The sequence below is a fragment of the Schistocerca cancellata genome, chromosome 5 (assembly GCF_023864275.1).
Source record: "Schistocerca cancellata isolate TAMUIC-IGC-003103 chromosome 5, iqSchCanc2.1, whole genome shotgun sequence".
Lineage (NCBI taxonomy): Eukaryota > Metazoa > Arthropoda > Insecta > Orthoptera > Acrididae > Schistocerca > Schistocerca cancellata.
The window spans coordinates 333,276,013-333,295,575 of record NC_064630.1 but is presented as its reverse complement, the minus strand read 5'-3'; the positions used below and the strand labels follow the sequence as shown (position 1 = coordinate 333,295,575).

The following is a 19,563-nucleotide window of genomic DNA, read 5'->3' as shown; positions in this document are numbered from 1 at the left end:
TGCTGTTGAGGAAAAGAAATTATATTTCGTTAGTGAATTGTTTTAAAGCGTACTTGATAATAAATAGTGTTCAATAGTTTTCCTCAGCCCTTCTTGTAGGACCTGTTGATTGGTGTCCTTCTAAAACATAAGCGATTGTTTCCTGTATCAGTGTGTGTATGTGAATCATTAACTTTTTCTACAGATATGTGTTCCAATTAATGATTTAGAGAACGGCTATTTCACGTCTTATTTTACTCAAACAATGAGGAAAGAAATAATCCAATCAAACGAAGTAGAAGAGAGTTTTTGTCTCGGCGGAAAATCGTTAATGGAGTTGCATAACGTTCTATTTTAGGCGACTACTGTTTCTCGCATGTGTGCAATGGTGTTATTGGTATTCAAAAAGCACATTTTTGCGAACGATACAAGTATTACCGCCAGACGTATAGGCGACAGAAAAAAGAGTACACAACGTTTGTAAAATAATTGTTGACTAGTTAGAGTTTGGAAGACGCATCATTTTCGATATGTATGTGGTCGGCTGGTCGAATCGTGCAATATCCTGCCACGTGAGGTTTTCAGACGTGAGTGTATTGGGAAGTGAAGGTGATCAAAGGCGTCGTCAAATTTATGCCTGATTCAGGACCGTATTTAGAATCCTTAGAAGCCTAGGCAGAATCTATGGTGAGGGCCACGTCAGTGGTAATCATGTGATAACTAAATCCTACAAAGACAGAATTTTATAGCAACTGTCTAATTAAAAGCGAATAACACAGCATTTAAGATTTATTATTTAGTGATATAAAATTTTACTTTACGATTGTCCGATTTTCTGAGATTATTAAAAAAAGAGAGAATAGAAATTGAAATCATGACTATAGGCACACAATTTGTTAACACCGTTGTGATAAACCACGTTAAAGAAAATTGAGATTCATGTCCATAGAAAAATCAATTTTCCAACATGCTGTTGTAACTATTAGCCATGATAGTTACTGCGACAAAAATATTTTTATACGTTCATATTAAAGAAAAGCATTTTCTTATTCGACTTCCGACTTTCTCGCTAAGAAGTCGCTGTGGTCGCTTGACCTTTTCTGTTGTCCCAAGTCAACAAGCTTTCTTTCGGAGGCTATGGACCGTAAGAAAACTACATGTATATGTTTTCTTCGGAAGACACCTTGCGGTGTGCGGTGGAGGATACGTTTTGTACCACTACCATTTCCCCCCTTTCTTGTTCCACTATCGAATGTTCCGCGGGATGAGCGATTGTTGGTGAGCCTCCACGTTAACTTCGTGGCCTTTCTGCGAAATATACCTATGAGGAAGCAGTTGTATGAATCTTCTAGAAAGTACACTCTCGGGACTTTAACAGTAAACCACACCGTGATGCAGGACGCCTCCCTTGCAGCGTCTGTCAGTTGATTTGGCTGACGATCTCCGCAGCGCTTCCGCGCTAACTAAATGAACCTGTAAGGAAACGCGCTGTTCTTCTTTGGATAAACGTTTAAAATTTTTATTCTGAAATGACATTCAGTTAAAAGTTAACAGACACTGACTATTTAACGAAGTTACAATCATTCGTTAAATGCATGCACAATTTAATATGAATTACAATAACATTTGAACCAATGTAATTACAATAGTCGCTTCATTACAAACCGGTAAGTCATTTGCTTCGAGTTGTGATCTGCTGCCAAGACAGACCACACAGAATCGTATGTGCCCACAAGATGCCATGATCAAATCTCCTGCAGTGGTATCTTCACATCCTTCAACACAGAGACAAAACTGTTAAAGCCGCTGATATCATTGCATCAGTGATAAACCCAATCTGAATAGGTGACGCTTTGCCTGAAATTTTCTAAATTCTTACAAAGTTCCACTTTCACTCGGTGCCAGTGCTCTTCCTGAAAATCGCCTCCACTCTTAGCTCCTTCCTATCCTTTCTCTTAAGTGCACATTCCTTAGATCAGACTTGTCAGTCCAACAAGTTCCACCATGTGAAACTTCCTCAATCCAACAATTCTGAACTGCAATGAAACACTCATACCTACAATTTTGGTTCAGAATACTAATTCCAAAATCAGGTATTCCACAGTACTTGCTGCAACACCAAACAAGGACTCTCACTCTGTCAACGACGTGGAGACACATCTTGTACGTTTCCCGAAATATCTCAGTAACGAATAAATGTATCTGTTAATGGTGCTCCACAATGGGTGTCCGGTGACAGCAAGTAAAAAATTGTATGGACCTTGCTTTAGACGAAATAAGATCTGGACGAAATTGCCTCTCTGCCAGACGTAACTCATTTTACACTGCCAAAATTCCGTTAACCATTTTTTTCAAAACAACTGAAAGACACGTTGTGGACGGGGAGCCATAGGGCACATGACACGAGGTAGCGCACGGTTTGAAGGCTGAATGCCGTGCACTGAAAGATTCATGCAAATAAGACCAGACAAAATAACTACATCTACGTCTGGTACGATTATAAGAGGTCCCACAGCACGGATTAGGATCAAAACGAAGATTTATTTTTATTTTAAATTTTCGTTGTACGGGCTCTTTTGTGGTGCTGTGGCGTGGATTGTCTGCGCGTAAATGCGGCCGTGTTCTGGTCGACTGAGGCAGATGACCCAAGGAGGCGAATGTCGTATTGCCCATCAAGCATCCAGTCACAAGGTATCTACTCGCTACAGGCGGTCGTGGCATCCCGCACCAATGGTCCGAGGCTGGCAGAAGCGAGGCTACTGAATGACAGTCCCATGCGTAGGCAGCCGTTAACACCACGACCCAGTCGGCTGGTTTTCGGGCGTATCGTTTTCAGCGATGCATGTCGAGTCTGCGCTAACTTGGCTGACCATTGACTGTGAGTACGGTGGTGCCAAGGCGCGAAGACCTATTCGTCCAATTTTCTAAAGATACTGGTGGTATGGCAGGCGCTGTGATGTGAGCCACCGTGAGGTGTGAGTTTAGGTTACCTCTAATAGAGATCCAACAAACTCTGCCGGCATAGCTGTATGGCAGAGACATCCTGTGTCATCGTGTGTTACCTCTCATATCACAGATATCGGTGTCACCTCCCGACAGAAACACGCTTCGTCGACACACGGCACGTCTCTCTATGAATAAAATGATAAAAGTCAATGCCTGGTCTCATGCTACTTTATTAAAATTGATTACGGGCCTTGCAGCCTTCATCATACCTAAAATATGCAGGAGCGACATGTAGGTACCTATTCAGTACTGACTATGCACTTACGCGTCGCAGATATAACTTTTAAATCTGCCTATGGCTGTAACACCGAACATCAATTTTAATAACGTAGCATATGACCAAGGCACTGACTTTCATAATATAATCTGATACAAAGATCGCCGATAACCTGCACGGATCCAAGTGGCCTCCTTTTTTTCTATGAATCGCTTGTATGACTTTGAGATTCTCCATTGGCCACCAAGGTACCCCAGTCTGTCCATGATAAGAACGCAAGGGCCAGCAAGACTCATCTCCCTCCCACTGGCAGTATCTAGGTCATCGAGAGCCCACTATTGCAGCTGGTTCGTTGGTCGATGAGTATGATTCCTGCCTTGGGGAAGGAAGTCCCGGGTTCAAGTCCCAGATGAGCCCGACCGTTTCGTTGGGTTGCCAAATTTGTTTTTTCGTAAGTTTAATAGACACAATAGATACACATAACAGAGACCTTATTTACGAATAACATATTCTCCTTCTCCTGGGGTGACTTCTCGATTCCACGACTGCAGAAATCAATTGTTTTTGAGGCGAAGAACTCGTCGAGCCATGTTCGGAGTGCATTTTCATCAGGAAAGCAAGTTCGTTGAAGGTTGTCCGATAGAGAGCGGAAATGGTGAAAATATTAGGAAGAAAAAAAGAAAAATCAGATGAATAAGACGGGTGCGGAATGGCGGAATGACTTCCCAGCCTATCTCCCGTACAGTCTTTTTTTTTCAGTCTAGCAGAGCGCGGGTGGACGTTATTGTGGACTAGCATCATTTCACGAAGTCTTCCTGGTCGTAGTTCTTGGACTACGCCTGCAAGACTTCTTAGTTGTTGACAGTAAATTTTGGTGGTGATGGTTACACCTCGGGGAAGCAATTCGTAGTACACCACACCGTTGCACTTCCACCAGATGCATAACATAAACTTTTGTGGATGCGCGCTGGTCTTTGTGCGATAAGTTTCTCTTTTTTTGGGCCCAGCCATTCCTTTCTTTTTCTTATTGTAGCATAAAGACACCATACAGGATAGGAATGGTCAGTGTTGTTGACGAGCTAGTTGATGACGAGCAAGCAGAGATGTACATATGGCCGTCTGCTGAGTTTTATGATTTTGGCTTAGAGCATGTGGTATCCATGCAACCGATTTTTGAACCTTCCCCATTTCATGAAAATTTTGCACGTTGGCGGAATTATAACAATTCATCACATTTGTTAGTTCCAGAGTACACTCATCATTGTGGATTAATGCGTTTAAACGATCGTGATCAAACCCCGAAGGTTTTCTGAATGTTGACAGTCACTAATGTCAAAATGATCTTCCTCGGAACGAGAAAACCATTTTCTTACTGTGCTCTATCCAGTGGCATTATTCCTATACAGGGTGCAAACGTTTCTGGCTGCCTCCGCTGCTGTCATCCCTCTATTGAATTCAAACAGAAGAATACATCGCAGATGTTCCGAGTTCTCCACTTGGCACTCCATATTCTAGCGACCACAGCTCCACTCACTATCTCCAAATGACAAAATGACAATATGTAAACTCAAATAAAACAGTGAACTACACATAAAAAAATGACATGATCTGATTTTGTCCATTATAAATGGTTTTTCGGACGCCTGTGACTGTGAAAACAATGGGTTCGTTTATAAATAACTTTTCCGCTACCAGTCACGATTTTCTTTTATTCATATTGTGCGCGACGTTTTTCGGGAAATGATTCCTGTTCTCAAGAATGTTTTCTCTTTGTACTATGCCATTTTTACGCAATGTTTTCGATTTGTGGGGTTCCGGTTGGTTTTGTTGACTTTACTGCAATATATAAAAAAACGCGCAATTTTTAGTTAGTTATCGATTTTATTTGCAGTTAATAGCGAAATTTGGGAGAACTTGTACTTACAGTTTCCTTATAGTCTATTTATACAGTCTCACACATGTTAAACATCACACAAAACTTTCAGTGCACACTAATTATCGAGAATAACTTACATAAATAAATAAAGATATTTTTAGATGTAGTGGACAGAGGTAATGTTACAGGTCTTCACACAGAGTGTGATACGGTTTTATACAGAGAGTAATTATCATAACAATATGGATTATAATTTGTTTATATCTATTTTACAATGGTGCTTATTTCCATTTGTTACTATTTTTATCCAAGCATATTGTCAAAACGTCTGATCCACTTCCATGTTCTTCATTTAACATTTTGTTTGTATTTTCTGTAATGGGCATATACCTCCAGTTCTCCTAACAAATCCATTTATGCCCTTCATTTAGTCGATGGAGTACTTTCACATTTTTCTACTTTTCCAAGTGGGTGTCCTGTGTTATGTACGTGTGTGGCTATTGCTGATGTTGGTGTATGTTGTGTGTGTAGGCTTTAATGTCTGCTGTGTACCTGGTGTTAAAAGTTCAGTCTGGTTGTCCTAGGCAGATCAAGGAGCATTCCTGGCGTGTCACTTTGTGATTCTAGAGTCTGAGTATGCATCATAATTACACTTTATATTATGTATTAGTATTTGTTGTAGTTTATTTGATGTAGAAAGCCCAACTTTTACTTCGAGATTTATGAAAATATTTGCAGTCTTCTGTCATTTATTGCCAACGTATGGGATGCTAGATAAATATTTGTTTTTGTCTTTTTTTTTCTATGGTACACTTTGTGTTAGGGTCTTTCTTTATTTTATCTAGTACTGTGACTTCCATGGAAGCAGTACGATCATTGGCAACTGCAAACTTTTTCACTAATTCTTTCTTATTGTATGTTTTCATGGTTCAAAGATATTGTAGTAGCCCTACGTATCAATGACCGGTATGCTGACTGCTTATGGATGTCCGGGTGACAAGAGGTTGTTGGGAATTTGGTGTCGGTCACTGAATTCTTCCTAAAAATTTTGAAAGCGCAAGTGTTGTTGTTTCTTGTAATATTAAAGTCCAGGTAACTGATGTTTTGGTCTTGTTTATGTTCCACTGTAAACGTAATTTTCTAATAGATTACTGAAGCAATTTAGAATGTCTGTTATGACTTTGGCATCCCCTGTCACTAACAGTAGAGAGTCATCTACATATCCCCTATAAAATTCAATTTTCTTCAGGCAGGTTTCTTGGTTGCTACATAAATTTTGTTCCAAGTGATTTATGTATATGTCAGCTCTGATATCTGACATACATGAAGCCATTACTAAGCCATCTGGTTTCTTATAAATGTTGCCGTTAAAGGTAAAGTAGTTGTAACTTAGAATTATCTGGAGTATTTCCATAAATTCAGTTATCTCTGTGTATGCAAGTTTCTTATGTTTCATAAGGTTCTTTCGTATTACTGTTACAGCTTCTTGTATGGATATGTTTCAGTAAAGGTTGGTAATGTCAAGTGATAGTAACCGAGTATCTTGTGACAGAGAATATGTTGTTTCATAGGTACAATTTTTCATCAGTATGTTATTCAGTTTCTGTGACATTTGTATGTTGGGCTATTTATAGAGTTTACACAGGACATATCGGATTACCTTCTTTGTGCATCTTTGGCGGTGCTCTTAAGCGAGTTGCCTTTGAATTCACGCTTGTAATGATGCAATAACTATCGATAAATAAACCCGTAGCAATTAGAATCTCAACTTGCAAAACACAAACGTTACGAATTTATGCAGCTCCCTAACACAACAGTTGTGAGTGAACGTATTTCAGAGAAGGAGAAGGGGTTACATGTCACTTTTGAAACCGAATCAAAGCGTTGCAAAAATCAAGTTAACATTTTGTCGCATAAAGCTTCAGTTCACTTCCTCATCTCTTTCTAGTAATTTAACTAGTAATACCAACAAGTGTAATTTTCTGTGACACTGGCCAAGTTCGTACAGCGGATCTGCGCTGAGTTAGAGGGTGCGGCTGGAAGGGCGGGAGGCTCATATTAGTTTCATGTAAGGGATAAGGATGGAGAAAACCAAGCACAATTTGGTACCACATCAAATTACAAGCTGTCGAAAGACTGTATATATTAATCGCCAAAAATATTAACTTTATGACTGGTATCTACTATCTAAAATCTACTTAACCGAGAGGAGACTGTTTGAGGTTGGTCTCAAGCAGGTAACATTCTGGCGCATATGAATGTTTCCTGCATTCAACATTTTGGAGAGTTCTTTGTTTCCTGGTGACAGTAGGAAAAACGTCGCTAACTGAAGGTATACCACTTTTAGAAATACAGGGCCCCCTCACATTTTCAGTTGCAAGTAGAGTACCTGAAAACGGGAAATAGTTCTGACTGAGATTTCACGCCAAATAACTCTGGGAATACTTGCTAATAGTCATTATGAATGACACATTCTGCCATAACAGGTCCGTGTGGCGAGGCAGAATGGGAATTCGATTTCTAAAGATGATAATTTTATTTTAAGACGCAGAGGAATTACAGACATTGGCTGCTAGCAGGCACTGATTTAAATCAATGGGGAAAGTTGAAAATTTGTGCCGTACCGGGGCTAGAATACATGTCTCCTGCTTACTAGGCAGAGGCTCTGGTCACTAAGCCATGCAGACACACTGCTCATCGCAACTACATGCATTAGCGCGACCCCCGTCAGACTCAATTTTCAACTTAATTACACACTGATAATGTATTTCCCCTTACCCATTATCCTGATTATCGCAGCATTTCGCAGATTCCGTAAGAGTTCGAGCCTGGGGAGCATCTGCGCTGAAGAGATCATTGGCCATCGTCGCCTTAATTATATATATGTGGTGTCTGTTCTTTCAGACATGTCCGGAAGAACAGACACCACGTATATATTAAAAATATTTTTTTCTAATACGGCAGCGCGGGATGGGGTGTTGGGGATTGACTGCTGCCAGAGAGGCGCTCGCTGAATGTGCGTTTGATTGGTAATTATTACAGTTGTAAGCGATTTATTAATGCGTTAGCAGTTCTCAAAGCTAACCTTTGGGAAGCAGTGTGAGATTCTAACCATCAGAGGAAATTGGACACCAGAGTGCGTTAAGAAATTCTACCATTCGTCGGTACTTTTGCTCCGGGGCAATATTACCGCGCTAGTTTACAATAAATAGTAGTTACCAGAACGCAATAAGTCACTATTGCTCCTTCATCTACGAGACATGAAACAAAGAAACACACAGTTTTACATTCGCTCCTACAGCACGGAAAAGGTTCGTTCTCCAGACATGTGTTCCTTTTCTAAATTCATAGGAGTATGTAAGGGTAGTTTAGAAACACGCTTTATGAAAATAAATTTTGTTAATAGCCGGTAAACCGTTTCGTTATGCAAGACAGTAAGGCACACGTGTGTTCCATACGACGTGAATGATTGAACAGCTTTCGTGAGACTTGTACTGCTCCACAGTAAGCAGAACTGTTGTGTTTACCCAATTACAGTACTATAAACAGTACACTCGCTTTAGCATTGGGCTCTCAGTATCTCCTGAAGCAGCCTGACATGCTCGGTACAGCTAAGCTTTACCGGGTAACAAATGAGTGCCTACTGCTGAACAAAACAATAGCAATATATTACGTAAAACCTGCAGCAAGAAGTTCGTCATCGACAACGGTCTGTCACTCAGGGGTATTTCCTAAGGAAGTTTCAGTTGCAGAACTGTCCGTTAGTGAGTGATGGGTTTGTGCTTATGTTCACAGAGTTCAGAAAGCGGGGCGTTGGTGAAGTGTCTGGTTACCGGTCCTACCGTCGCCATGCAGCTCCTACTGTACTGCTTAGGCGCACACAGCGTCCGGGAGCAGGTAGGACACTTTTTTATCGCTTTAATTTCATTTATTGTTTTTCTTGTATCAACGTGACACACACTCCTAACAGCGCCATGTTGTCGATATTCCAGTTTCTACCACCTGTGAAAATTATCGCACTGCGACGAGACACGGTTTTGAGCATGAAAGGTGACTCTGGTATCTCTAGATGATTACACTGACTACGTCACCGCTATCGTGATCCCGCAATCGCCATTGCTGAGTAGTAAACATGGCTATTACGTAAAGCAAAGGTGCTACAGCATTCCACTCTTCCTACCAGTGGATCAGATTATTATATAACAGCAGCCTCACAAGCAACGGAGGGCTTTATCTTTTATTTCTTTTGATATTGCCCTGCTCCACAGAACACCACTTAGCATCTTACGTGCTGCTCTTGCCTGCTGGATCCTGCGTTCCACATCCGCTTCCAAGCTTCCTGAGTAATGGATAATGGAACAGAAACCTTACAGCTATGAGTTCCTTGCGGCAGTACTGTACCTCTTCCATCTCTTCCCACTACTAGATATTCTGTTATGCTCATATTTATTCTAAACGCGCCTCGTTCAAATGCTTCCATTAACTTCTTTATCATCAACTTGACATTCTCTCCACTTTGTGCTATCAGATACTTGATCATTGGCAAATAACAATTAGTAGATAGTATCATGCCGGAGGGAGTTCCCATTCCTCCACTCGACCGATTCCACCAAAGGAATAAATAAGATTCCTCAGACAGCAGTGGAAAGTATACTAACATATGTTGAAGGAAGATAGACGCTGGGTGAGAGGCAGAAAAGTAGACCACAGGCAGTAGAAAGGTATGGAATAACTGGAGCAGCCAGGATGTCCCGAACAGAGAGGAGAAGAGATGAGGAAATTAAGGGGCTAATGGATAAGGAACAACCTATGGTGTAAAGAACTGACAGTAGAGCTACAATTGTATGGCCATGTACGGGGAATGAAGCAAGGGCGATGGCCAAAAGCAGTTCTGGAATGCTCGCCCCCGGGAAGCCGAGAATAACATGGAGAGCGGGAATTATTGGAAAGATGAGAAAGAGAGCTATGGAAGAGGAAAGCTGCCATGAATGTTAAAACTGGCGAATGGGAATACAGGCCAAATGCTGAACAGCGGAGAAACCCTTAAAAGTAAATGTAAATAATCTTTTACTCCACAAATTGCCGCTTCGTGTGTACAGACTATCTAGGAATCGTTTATAAATTAATACAGCTCGCATTAAAAAGTGAAATGCAAATTTATGAAATTTAGATCACTAGACAGAACAAAATTTGGCGACACGCTCCGTAGTACCATGCCAAATAATAAAATGTCACGACACATTGGCTGAGAAAATCAGATCCACGTTGTATTTAGGGGTGGATGCTGTAAATCTAACACTTCGATACTCACCGGGACACAATGAGCAACTGTTGTATTTTGGTGTATTTAACATTAAAGCAGCCATGAAAATTCTGCTGAAGTTATCACATTTGGTAGAAAAACGCACTGTGGATGAACTTAAAATTAGTGAAAGTAGCGTATAACAGGATCGCACAAACGGCACCAACTAACCTATTAACAGATTATCACGAAATTCAAACGAAGAGCTGTCAGACTTTGGTAGTATTCTGTCGAGAGGTGTAAGATATACAAAAGAAAAGCTTTTTACTTATCTTCATTTTCTCTTCGTGGCGTTGGCTCTAAGTCTTGCGTCTAGGGTTACATTCTTGCGGCTGAAATTTTGATTTAACGTTGTGGGTTCCTGATGACTAAATAACTGAAGAAGATTTGCCTGTATATTTCTTGAATTTTATTCTTTGTCACACTATTAACTATCAGACCGTTTTTAAAATTTCCACTTTCAAAAAACCAATAATTACTTTGTTGTTGACAAACTTAGAAAAACGTCTACTTCCATCAGAGCCATGCCCACTACTCCCACATTCTGCGGTACACACATTATTCCAAAGAGTTTACAAAACAAAAGAGATTACCAATATTCTTGACAAAAAAGAATCATCATCAAGACATATTATTATTTTATAAATCAATCCAGGAATAAATTTAATAATTATCGTCAGATTGTGCAATTAATAATAGGACTTTTAAGTATGCCAGTAATTTCGTAATTTCAAATGTTTTTAAAAGAGGCGTAATTTTAACTGTTAGTACATATCGACTGTAACATTAATTTCTTTTTATACATTTTAGCCTGAAATATAATACATTGTATATAAAATCATATGAAATTCTTTTAGTGAAACAGCCGAGAATGTGCACCTACACAAAAATCGACAGTATACATTGTATCGGTTATTTCTATAAAATAGGTAGTGTTAGAGTAGGGTGTCACATTATAAAGTGAAGGCATGTAATCATCAAGTTTGAGTGAATTAAGTTGGAAATGTTAAGCAAACAATTTTAGTCTATAATGCTTGGCCAAATTCGTAATAATGTTTAGCATTATGGACAATGGTATTGGATCCTTACAAGATAGGATTGAGGGAGGACATTGAAAAAATTTATAGTAGGGCAGCTCGTTTTACACCACCACGAAATGGAGGAAGACAGTGTCACGGATATGATAAGCGAGTTGGGGTGATAATCATTAAAACACCGGCAAGATCTTCTCACGAAATTTCGGTCTTAAACTCCCCCCCCCCCCCCCAAACTGAAAATATTTTGTTGACGCCCATCTACATAGGGAGAAATGATCATCTTAATAAGATAAGAGAAATCAGAGCTACACAGAAAGATTTAAGTCTTCGTTTTTCCAGCGCGGTGTTCGAGATTGGAATGGAAGAGTAACAACAGTGTGAAAATGGTTCGATGAACCCTCTGACAAGCAGGGAGAATTGCAGACTAGTCATGTAGATATGACAATGGGACAAAATACTGAAATAAAACGCATATAAAAATTTGTAATACATAAAATTTCTTTAATAAAATAGTATGAAATCGAACGTAACTTAAAATGTTGCAGAACACAATTTACGTCACTAATCTACAGGGTGTCTCAAAATAATGTATACATTTTTTGACCGAATCTCTCTTTAATTTAAAAAAATGGGAATAATTTTTGTCTACAAGGAACAAAACCTCTTTCTCGAAAAACTCTGTGCAGCGATGCTCTCGTGAGATAGGAATCAACAAAACCAGTGTGATTCTTCTGTTTCTCCCGGCGTATTTCTTGCTCGAACAGTCCACGGGTGTACTGCCGGTTCATACTGTCCAACTGGCACAATATTTCGGCGATCAGACATGTCGCCATCGTCAGGTGAACTGGCGAAATGAGCTCCTGTGGGCGAGCGGCCGTCTTAAATTCCCTCCCCTCTCGAGGCGTTCTCTCCGCAGTCGGCGCCCGCGCGTCTGCGGTCGGTGAGATGCTGGCATGGGCGTCTGTGGTGTCGTCGGTGTAATTGCCTCCTCGCCCTAGACTCAATGCTGGTTCCCATGCCCTGCTGAGTTTGTAGCTCCAATCTCAAGTCCGTCCCTGCTAAGAATTTCGATAGCCTCTCTAACGACGCTGTCCCAGTATTTAGATGTCTGTGCCACGATCCTGGTATGTTGGTAGTCCATTTCGTGATTTTCAGACAAACAGTTTTCTGTGACCGCCGACTTGTTGGGGTACCGAAGTCGAGTTTGCCTCTGATGTTCTCGGCAACGATCTTCGATGGTGCGCACTGTCTGTCCAATATAAATCTTTCCACATTGACGCGGCATCTGGTATATGCCGGCCTTCCGCAAACCGCGATCATCTTTGACACTTCCCAGTAATGCTCACGTTTTGTTTGGTGGGCAAAAGACAGTTCCTACTCGGTGTTTCCTCAATATTCCTCCTATTTTCCCCGATAGTGCGCCAGTATACAGTGTATAGGCAGTGGCTATCTCTTTCACCGTGACTTCTTCCGTCTCCACACGCTGTACTGTAGAGGTGGGGTGGAGAGCGCGTCTGATCTGCCATTCCGAGTAGCCGTTTTTACGTAATACAGTTTTGAGGTGTTCCAGCTCTTGGGGCAGACTCTCTGCATAAGAGATGGTGCGCACACTGTGCACCAGTGTTTTTTGCACCCCATTTCTCTGCGCAGGGTGGTGGCAGCTATCCGTTTGCAAATACAGGTCGGTTTGGGTTTTCTTCCTGTACACCCCGTGGCCCAGGGTGCCATCCGCTCTTCTTTTGACCATGACGTCCAGGAATGGTAATCTTCCTTCTGCTTCGGTCTCCATAGTGAGTTTGATGTTCGGATGTATGGAATTCAGGCGTGTAAGGACGTCTAGGAGCTTGTCCGTTCCATGGGACCAGATAACGAACGTGTCATCCACATAACATAGAAAACAAGGAGGTTTCCATGTGGCGTTTTCTTAAATAAGGGGACCACATCCTGATACTAAAAGGACCACCATACCGTAACACCAACGCCTCTGTACGTCTCAGTTAGCGTAACATAACGGTAGGTAACGTTCTCCAGGCATTCAGTACACCCAAATCCTCCCACTGGATTGCCATCACTCCAAATCGCTTATTTCCAGTCATCCATTGTCCGTGGCATCGCTCTTTACACCACCTGAAGTGTCTCTTAGCATTGACTACAGAAATGCGTGCCTTATGAGGGGGCCGCTCGACCACTGGACGCAATTCGTTTTAAGTCCCTACGCACAGTCACTGTACTAGCTGGACTGCTGGCAACACTCCGGAGTTCCTAAGTGGAACCTTCCGCTGATTTCCTGTGACTTTTCACAACCATCCTTTGCAATGCTCGACAGTCCCTCTCCATCAGCACATGAGGTTTGCCTGGTCTTGGTTTAGCTGTGGTTTTTCCTTCGCCATTCCACTTCACAAAGACATCACCAACAGTCGACTTGGGCAGTTTTAGAAACACTGAAATTTCTACATGTACATGACCACTCTGCAATTCACACTGAAGTGTCTGGAATGGGGTTCTTTGGGACTGGGTGTTTGTGTTGTGGAGTGACCGAGCGGTTCTAGGCGCTTCAGTCTGGAACCGCGCGTCCGCTACGGTCACAGGTTCGAATCCTGCCTCGTGCATGGATGTGTGTTATGTCCTTAGGTTAGTCAGGTTTAAATAGTTCTAAGTTCTAGGGGACTGATGATCTCAGATGTTAAGTCCCATAGTGCTCAGAGCCATTTGAACCATTTTGTTTGTGTTGTCCTCATCATTTCGTCATCATCATCATCATAATCATTCACGACAGTGGCTAGATGGTACTGTCTAAATAAATTGGACTGTGTAAAAATTGCGAATTTGTACAGGCGCTGATGACCGCGCAGTTGAGCGCCCCACAAACTAAACATCATCATCATTACAGGGTTCTTTGAACCACTTTCACACTATTTTTCTACCGCACCAGTCTCGAACAGCGCGTGGGAAACATGAACACTTAAATCATCCCGTACAAGATCTGATTTCTCTTGTTTTATTGTGATGATCTGCTGAGCAAGATGTATGAGACAGGTGAAATACCCTCAGACTTCAAGAAGAATACAATAATTCCAATCCCAAAGAAAGCAGGTGTTGACAGATGTGAAAATTACCGAACTATCAGTTTAATAAGTCACAGCTGCAAAATACTAACGCGAATTCTTTACAGACGAATGGAAAAAACTGGTAGAAACCGACCACGGGAAGATCAGTTTAGATTCCGTAGAAATGTTAGAACACGTGAGGCAATACTGACCTTACGACTTATCTTAGAAGAAAGATTAAGGAAAGGCAAACCTACGTTTCTAGCATTTGTAGACTTAGAGAAAGCTTTTGACAATGTTGACTGGAATACTCTCTTTCAAATTCTACAGGTGGCAGGGGTAAAATACAGGAAGCGAAAGGCTATTTACAATTTGTACAGAAACCAGATGGCAGTTATAAGAGTCGAGGGGCATGAAAGGGAGGCAGTGGTTGGGAAGGGAGTGAGACAGGGTTGTAGCCTCTCCCCGATGTTATTCAATCTGTATATTGAGCAAGCAGTAAAGGAAACAAAAGAAAAATTCGGAGTTGGTATTAAAATCCATGGAGAAGAAATAAAAACTTTGAGGTTCGCCGATGACATTGTAATTCTGTCAGAGACAGCAAAGGACTTGGAAGAGCAGTTGAACGGAATGGACAGTGTCTTGAGAGGAGGATGTAAGGTGAACATCAACAAAAGCAAAACGAGGATAATGGAATATAGTCGAATTAAGTCGGGTGATGCTGAGGGAATTAGATTAGTAAATGAGACACTTAAAGTAGTAAATGAGTTTTGCTATTTGGGGAGCAAAATAACTGATGATGGTCGAAGTAGAGAAGATATAAAATGTAGACTGGCAATGGCAAGGAAAGCGTTTCTGAAGAAGAGAAATTTGTTAACATCGAGTATAGATTTAAGTGTCAGGAAGTCGTTTCTGAAAGTATTTGTATGGAGCGTAGCCATGTATGGAAGTGAAACATGGACGATAAATAGTTTGGACAAGAAGAGAATAGAAGCTTTCGGAATGTGGTGCTACAGAAGAATGCTGAAGATTAGATGGGTAGATCACATAACTAATGAGGAGGTATTGAATAGAATTAGGGAGAAGAGGAGTTTGTGGCACAACTTGACAAGAAGAAGGGACCGATTGGTAGGACATGTTCTGAGGCATGAAGGGATCACAAATTTAGCATTGGAGGGCAGCGTGGAGGGTAAAAATCGCAGAGAGAGACTAAGAGATGAATACAATAAGCAGATTCAGAAGGATGTAGGTTGCAGTAAGTACTGGGAGATGATGAAGCTTGCGCGGGATAGAGTAGCATGGAGAGCTGCATCAAACCAGTCTCAGGACTGAAGACCACAACAACAACAACAACAACAACATTGTGATGATCCTCTCTCCCTATGTAGGGTGGCGACAGTAAAATATTTTCGCATTGGGAGGAGAAAGTTTGTGATTGAAATTTTGTGAAAAGAACTCGCTACAGCGAAAAACGCCTTTGTCTTAGTGATTGCCTTCCCAACTCATTCGTCATATCCGTGGCACTCGCGCCCCTTTTTCGCGATATTACAAAATGAGCTGATATTCTTTGAACTTTTTCGACGTCCTCCGTCAATCATATCTAACGAGGATCCCATAAAACACAGCAGTACTCCAGCAGAGGACGAACAAATGTAGTATAGCCAGTCTCTTTATTAGACCGATGGCATCTTGTAAGCGTTCTGCTATTAACACGTAACCTCCGGTTTGCCTTCCACACATCATCTATGCGATCTCCATCAGTTAAGTTGTTCGTAATTGTAATTACTAGGTATGTAGTCAATTGACAGCCTTTAAATTTGTGTGATTTATCGTGTAACCGAAATTTAATGGATTTCTTTCTGTACTCATGTGGATGATCTCACACTTTTCCTTATTGAGAGACAATTGCCACTTTTCGCACCGTACAGATATCTTGCCTAAATCATTTTGCTGTTGGTTTCGATTATTTGATGACTTTGTGATCGATGATGAGGAGGTGTGTGTTCAAAGTTATTTGTCCGTCGAGGGTTAGCCCTAATTACTGTGGCGTGTTTGTCAGAGGGATGGGTTGATTATAAATGGGGAGGTGGAGGTCTGGACGACGGAAACGCCTAGTGGTAGGTAGAGAGATGATGTCTTTTCTGTAGATTTGCTTGAAGTTTCCACGTAGTACACTACTCGACCACGAGACTGAAGTGGCGCTGGATGAAGGCATGGGTGAGTTGGAGAGTGTGGTTACAGGCTATGTAGGCGGTGTCGTCAGCATTTTGCAGGAGTTGGGTGGGGGGAGGTTTAGGGAATGTCTGCAGTGTACATGATGTAAAGGAGGGGAAACAGGACAGAGGCACGAGGCAGACCTACAGGGTGTAAATACTCATACGTGGGAGCACAAGTGGTTGACTGTGACAAATGTATACCGGTTGTTTAGGAAGGATGCCACAAGGTAGACGTAGTTAACTCTGAGAGCCCTCGAAGTCCCTTATCGGTTTCACTTATAAAACGGAGTCTTTCCCACGCTTGTGCCGAAGAACTGGATTTCTTGGATAAAATTTCCCAGTTACCAGTCGTGGGCCACCGTCATTGGATAGGTAGCGATATCTCACAGAGAAAGCGAGAGGGAATGTTTACCAAAATATTACTATCAAGCTGCAAGCGTTGCTTCTCTGTAGCCCTTTTTTTTTTTTTTTTTTTTTTTTTTTGTCGCGCATCGTGGTTTGAGCATTTACTTCCCTGATGGCGAATTGCCGTGAAGATGAAAGACTACGAATATATCCATCATCTATATTGAAATTACTCTCGTTCTTAGTGATATCAACTGCTTCTCAGTATAAATGTTTCATTCTTAGGCTCATGCTCGTACGTTGTTGAAACATATACTGGCCGCTGTTCTCCTGACGTTACTCTAGTGCAAATTTCACACGTCGTTTTAAACACACGTAGCTGTCGTGCTCTTTGAACCTTTAATTTCCACGTAGTACACTACTCGACCACGAGATTGAAGTGGCGATGGAGGAAGGCATGGTCGAGTTGGAGGATGTTGTTAGTGGCTAGGTAGGCGGTGCCGTCAGCATTTTGCATGTCTGGATGAACAGAAATTGTTGACGATGCACAGCCGTCCGAACATACTTCGAAATAAATTAGCTAAATACGAACATCTTGGCTTCTGCTGTATTAGGTATAGACTTCCTATGTATTGGTGATTCATGAAAATTTTTGCCGGAGTGGGACTTGAACCTGGCTTTTCTACTTATCGCGAACACTCACCTTAACTGTTTTTTTGTTGTTGATCTCATTTTATTCGTTAATGTTCGTTGTATTTGTACGGGGTGAACGTCCCATGACGCTTGTTCAACTCAGGTTTTTTGTTACAGAGGGCAGCTAACCCTCTGACGGCACACACTGAGCTCCTGTGCCAGCAACTACTAGGCTATACGTGGACGCCTCCCGGACCCACTCAAACTTCCACATGTCACACTGTCTACGTCCCTATACCATAGTCTCCTACATTCGTCTCTAAATGCTTGCAGCTATACTCTGTGTTCCAGCCCCGATGAGAATGAGACTTTAATGAATCGAGACCAACGATGTTAGTGACGAATGTTGGAGATTATGGTTTGGGGAAGTATATGGAAGTTTGTGTCGGTCAAGTAGAAGTAAACGGTCGAGCGATCGCTCACGATAAGCGGTAAACCCGCATTCCAGCCCCGCTCTTCCAAAAATTGTCGTATGTCACCAATAGGTAGTACATATACACATAAGACAGCTGAAGAAAAGTTATTCGCATTTAGCGAATTTATTTCGATGTACTCTCTTTTACTGTTTTCCTTGTTTCGCCTGAATGCACTTTGCCACAGCTAACCATCTACTTCACAAATTACCGGAGTGTGGAGGTGAACTGGCGCGACCGTGTTGCGTCGAGAGTCTTTTATTTTGCAGTGAATGATAATATGGTCTTCATACCATTCCTCCGAAGAATTGTGCTCATGCAGTCAGTAACTCCAGAAACTTTACTGGGTGAGAAGGCGGTTCCTCGTTCTTCTTATTATCATAATTAGTACTACTTCATTCGAAGGTCCCAGAGAGAGGTCGGAACGTCGATTTCTAAAGAGGAAATCTGAAGAGGAACATGACGTGGCCTAACAAACCTACAAGATCCTATTTGCAATGACAAGGGCCACAAAATCTTGCAGGCTTGTACACATGTATGAAGATAGTAACTGTTCTGTGCGAATGCGCACACGTTGACCAAACTCTTACGGGAACCGTCATCTTAGTGTGCGCGAGCAATTAGTGGATGGGCAAAATATCTATTAGCAACATTACGTATGTAGATTGTGGGCAGTTGGGAATGTGGGTCTCATGGGAGGCGTGCAAGGGATAAGTCCCTGCAGTCGCCCTATTCATCTGTGTCCTCGGTGGCTCAGATGGATAGAGCGTCTGCCATGTAAGCAGAAGATCCCGGGTTCGAGTCCCGGTCGGGTCAGGCATTTTCAGCTGTCCCCATCGAGGTATATCAACAACACCTGTCGGCAGCTGAGGGTTTCAATTAATTATCATCTGTACATACGCTATGTTCCTTTTCCCGTTTATAGTGCAGCATACAGATAGGCACATTAACTGTGCTTCTGCTGGTTACTTGAATGTTCCAGGGAGAGTCTGTGTCCCTAGCGGCGTACAACAGTGGGTGGCCAGACGCCAGCGCCCGCTTCGGGAGGGCAGTGCAGCTGGTCATCAACCGCGCGCAGCGGCCGTTGGCGCTCACCGCTGGTGGGGTCTACCCCATCCAGAGGGCCACCTTCCTGTCGGTAAGTTTTACAGCACATTACCACAGCCTACCGTCACCATTATATCTGCCCTTTCCGTCTTTTTCATACACCGTAATACACTGCCGGAAAAAAATTGGTACTCCTTTTCAGAGGTTTCCAGTTAACTCAAGATTTATTATTGCAACAGTGCTTATGAAGTACATGAAATGGTTACATTTACAAATCAGTAGCACAAGCGGATCTGAGGTACCAGCTGTCGACTCATGTCGAAACACCCCTCTTAGTACGAGGCATAGTCTCCACAGACGGCAATGCAGGTGCCAACTCTGGCTG

General features: G+C 42.0%; 1 protein-coding gene and 1 non-coding gene across 2 annotated transcripts in view; both read left to right on the top strand.

The window, feature by feature from the left end:
• Positions 1–19,563, top strand: part of LOC126189037 (odorant receptor Or2-like) — a 73,753-nt gene that overhangs the window by 39,608 nt on the left and 14,582 nt on the right. Inside the window, exons 3-4 of the mRNA XM_049930887.1 lie at positions 8,874–8,975; positions 19,114–19,269. Of these exons, the coding sequence (XP_049786844.1) occupies positions 8,874–8,975; positions 19,114–19,269 (258 nt within the window). The remainder of the gene's footprint in view (positions 1–8,873; positions 8,976–19,113; positions 19,270–19,563) is intronic.
• Trnat-ugu (transfer RNA threonine (anticodon UGU)) lies at positions 18,873–18,947 on the top strand. Its single transcript has one exon. It is a non-coding gene; the product is annotated as a tRNA-Thr (tRNA).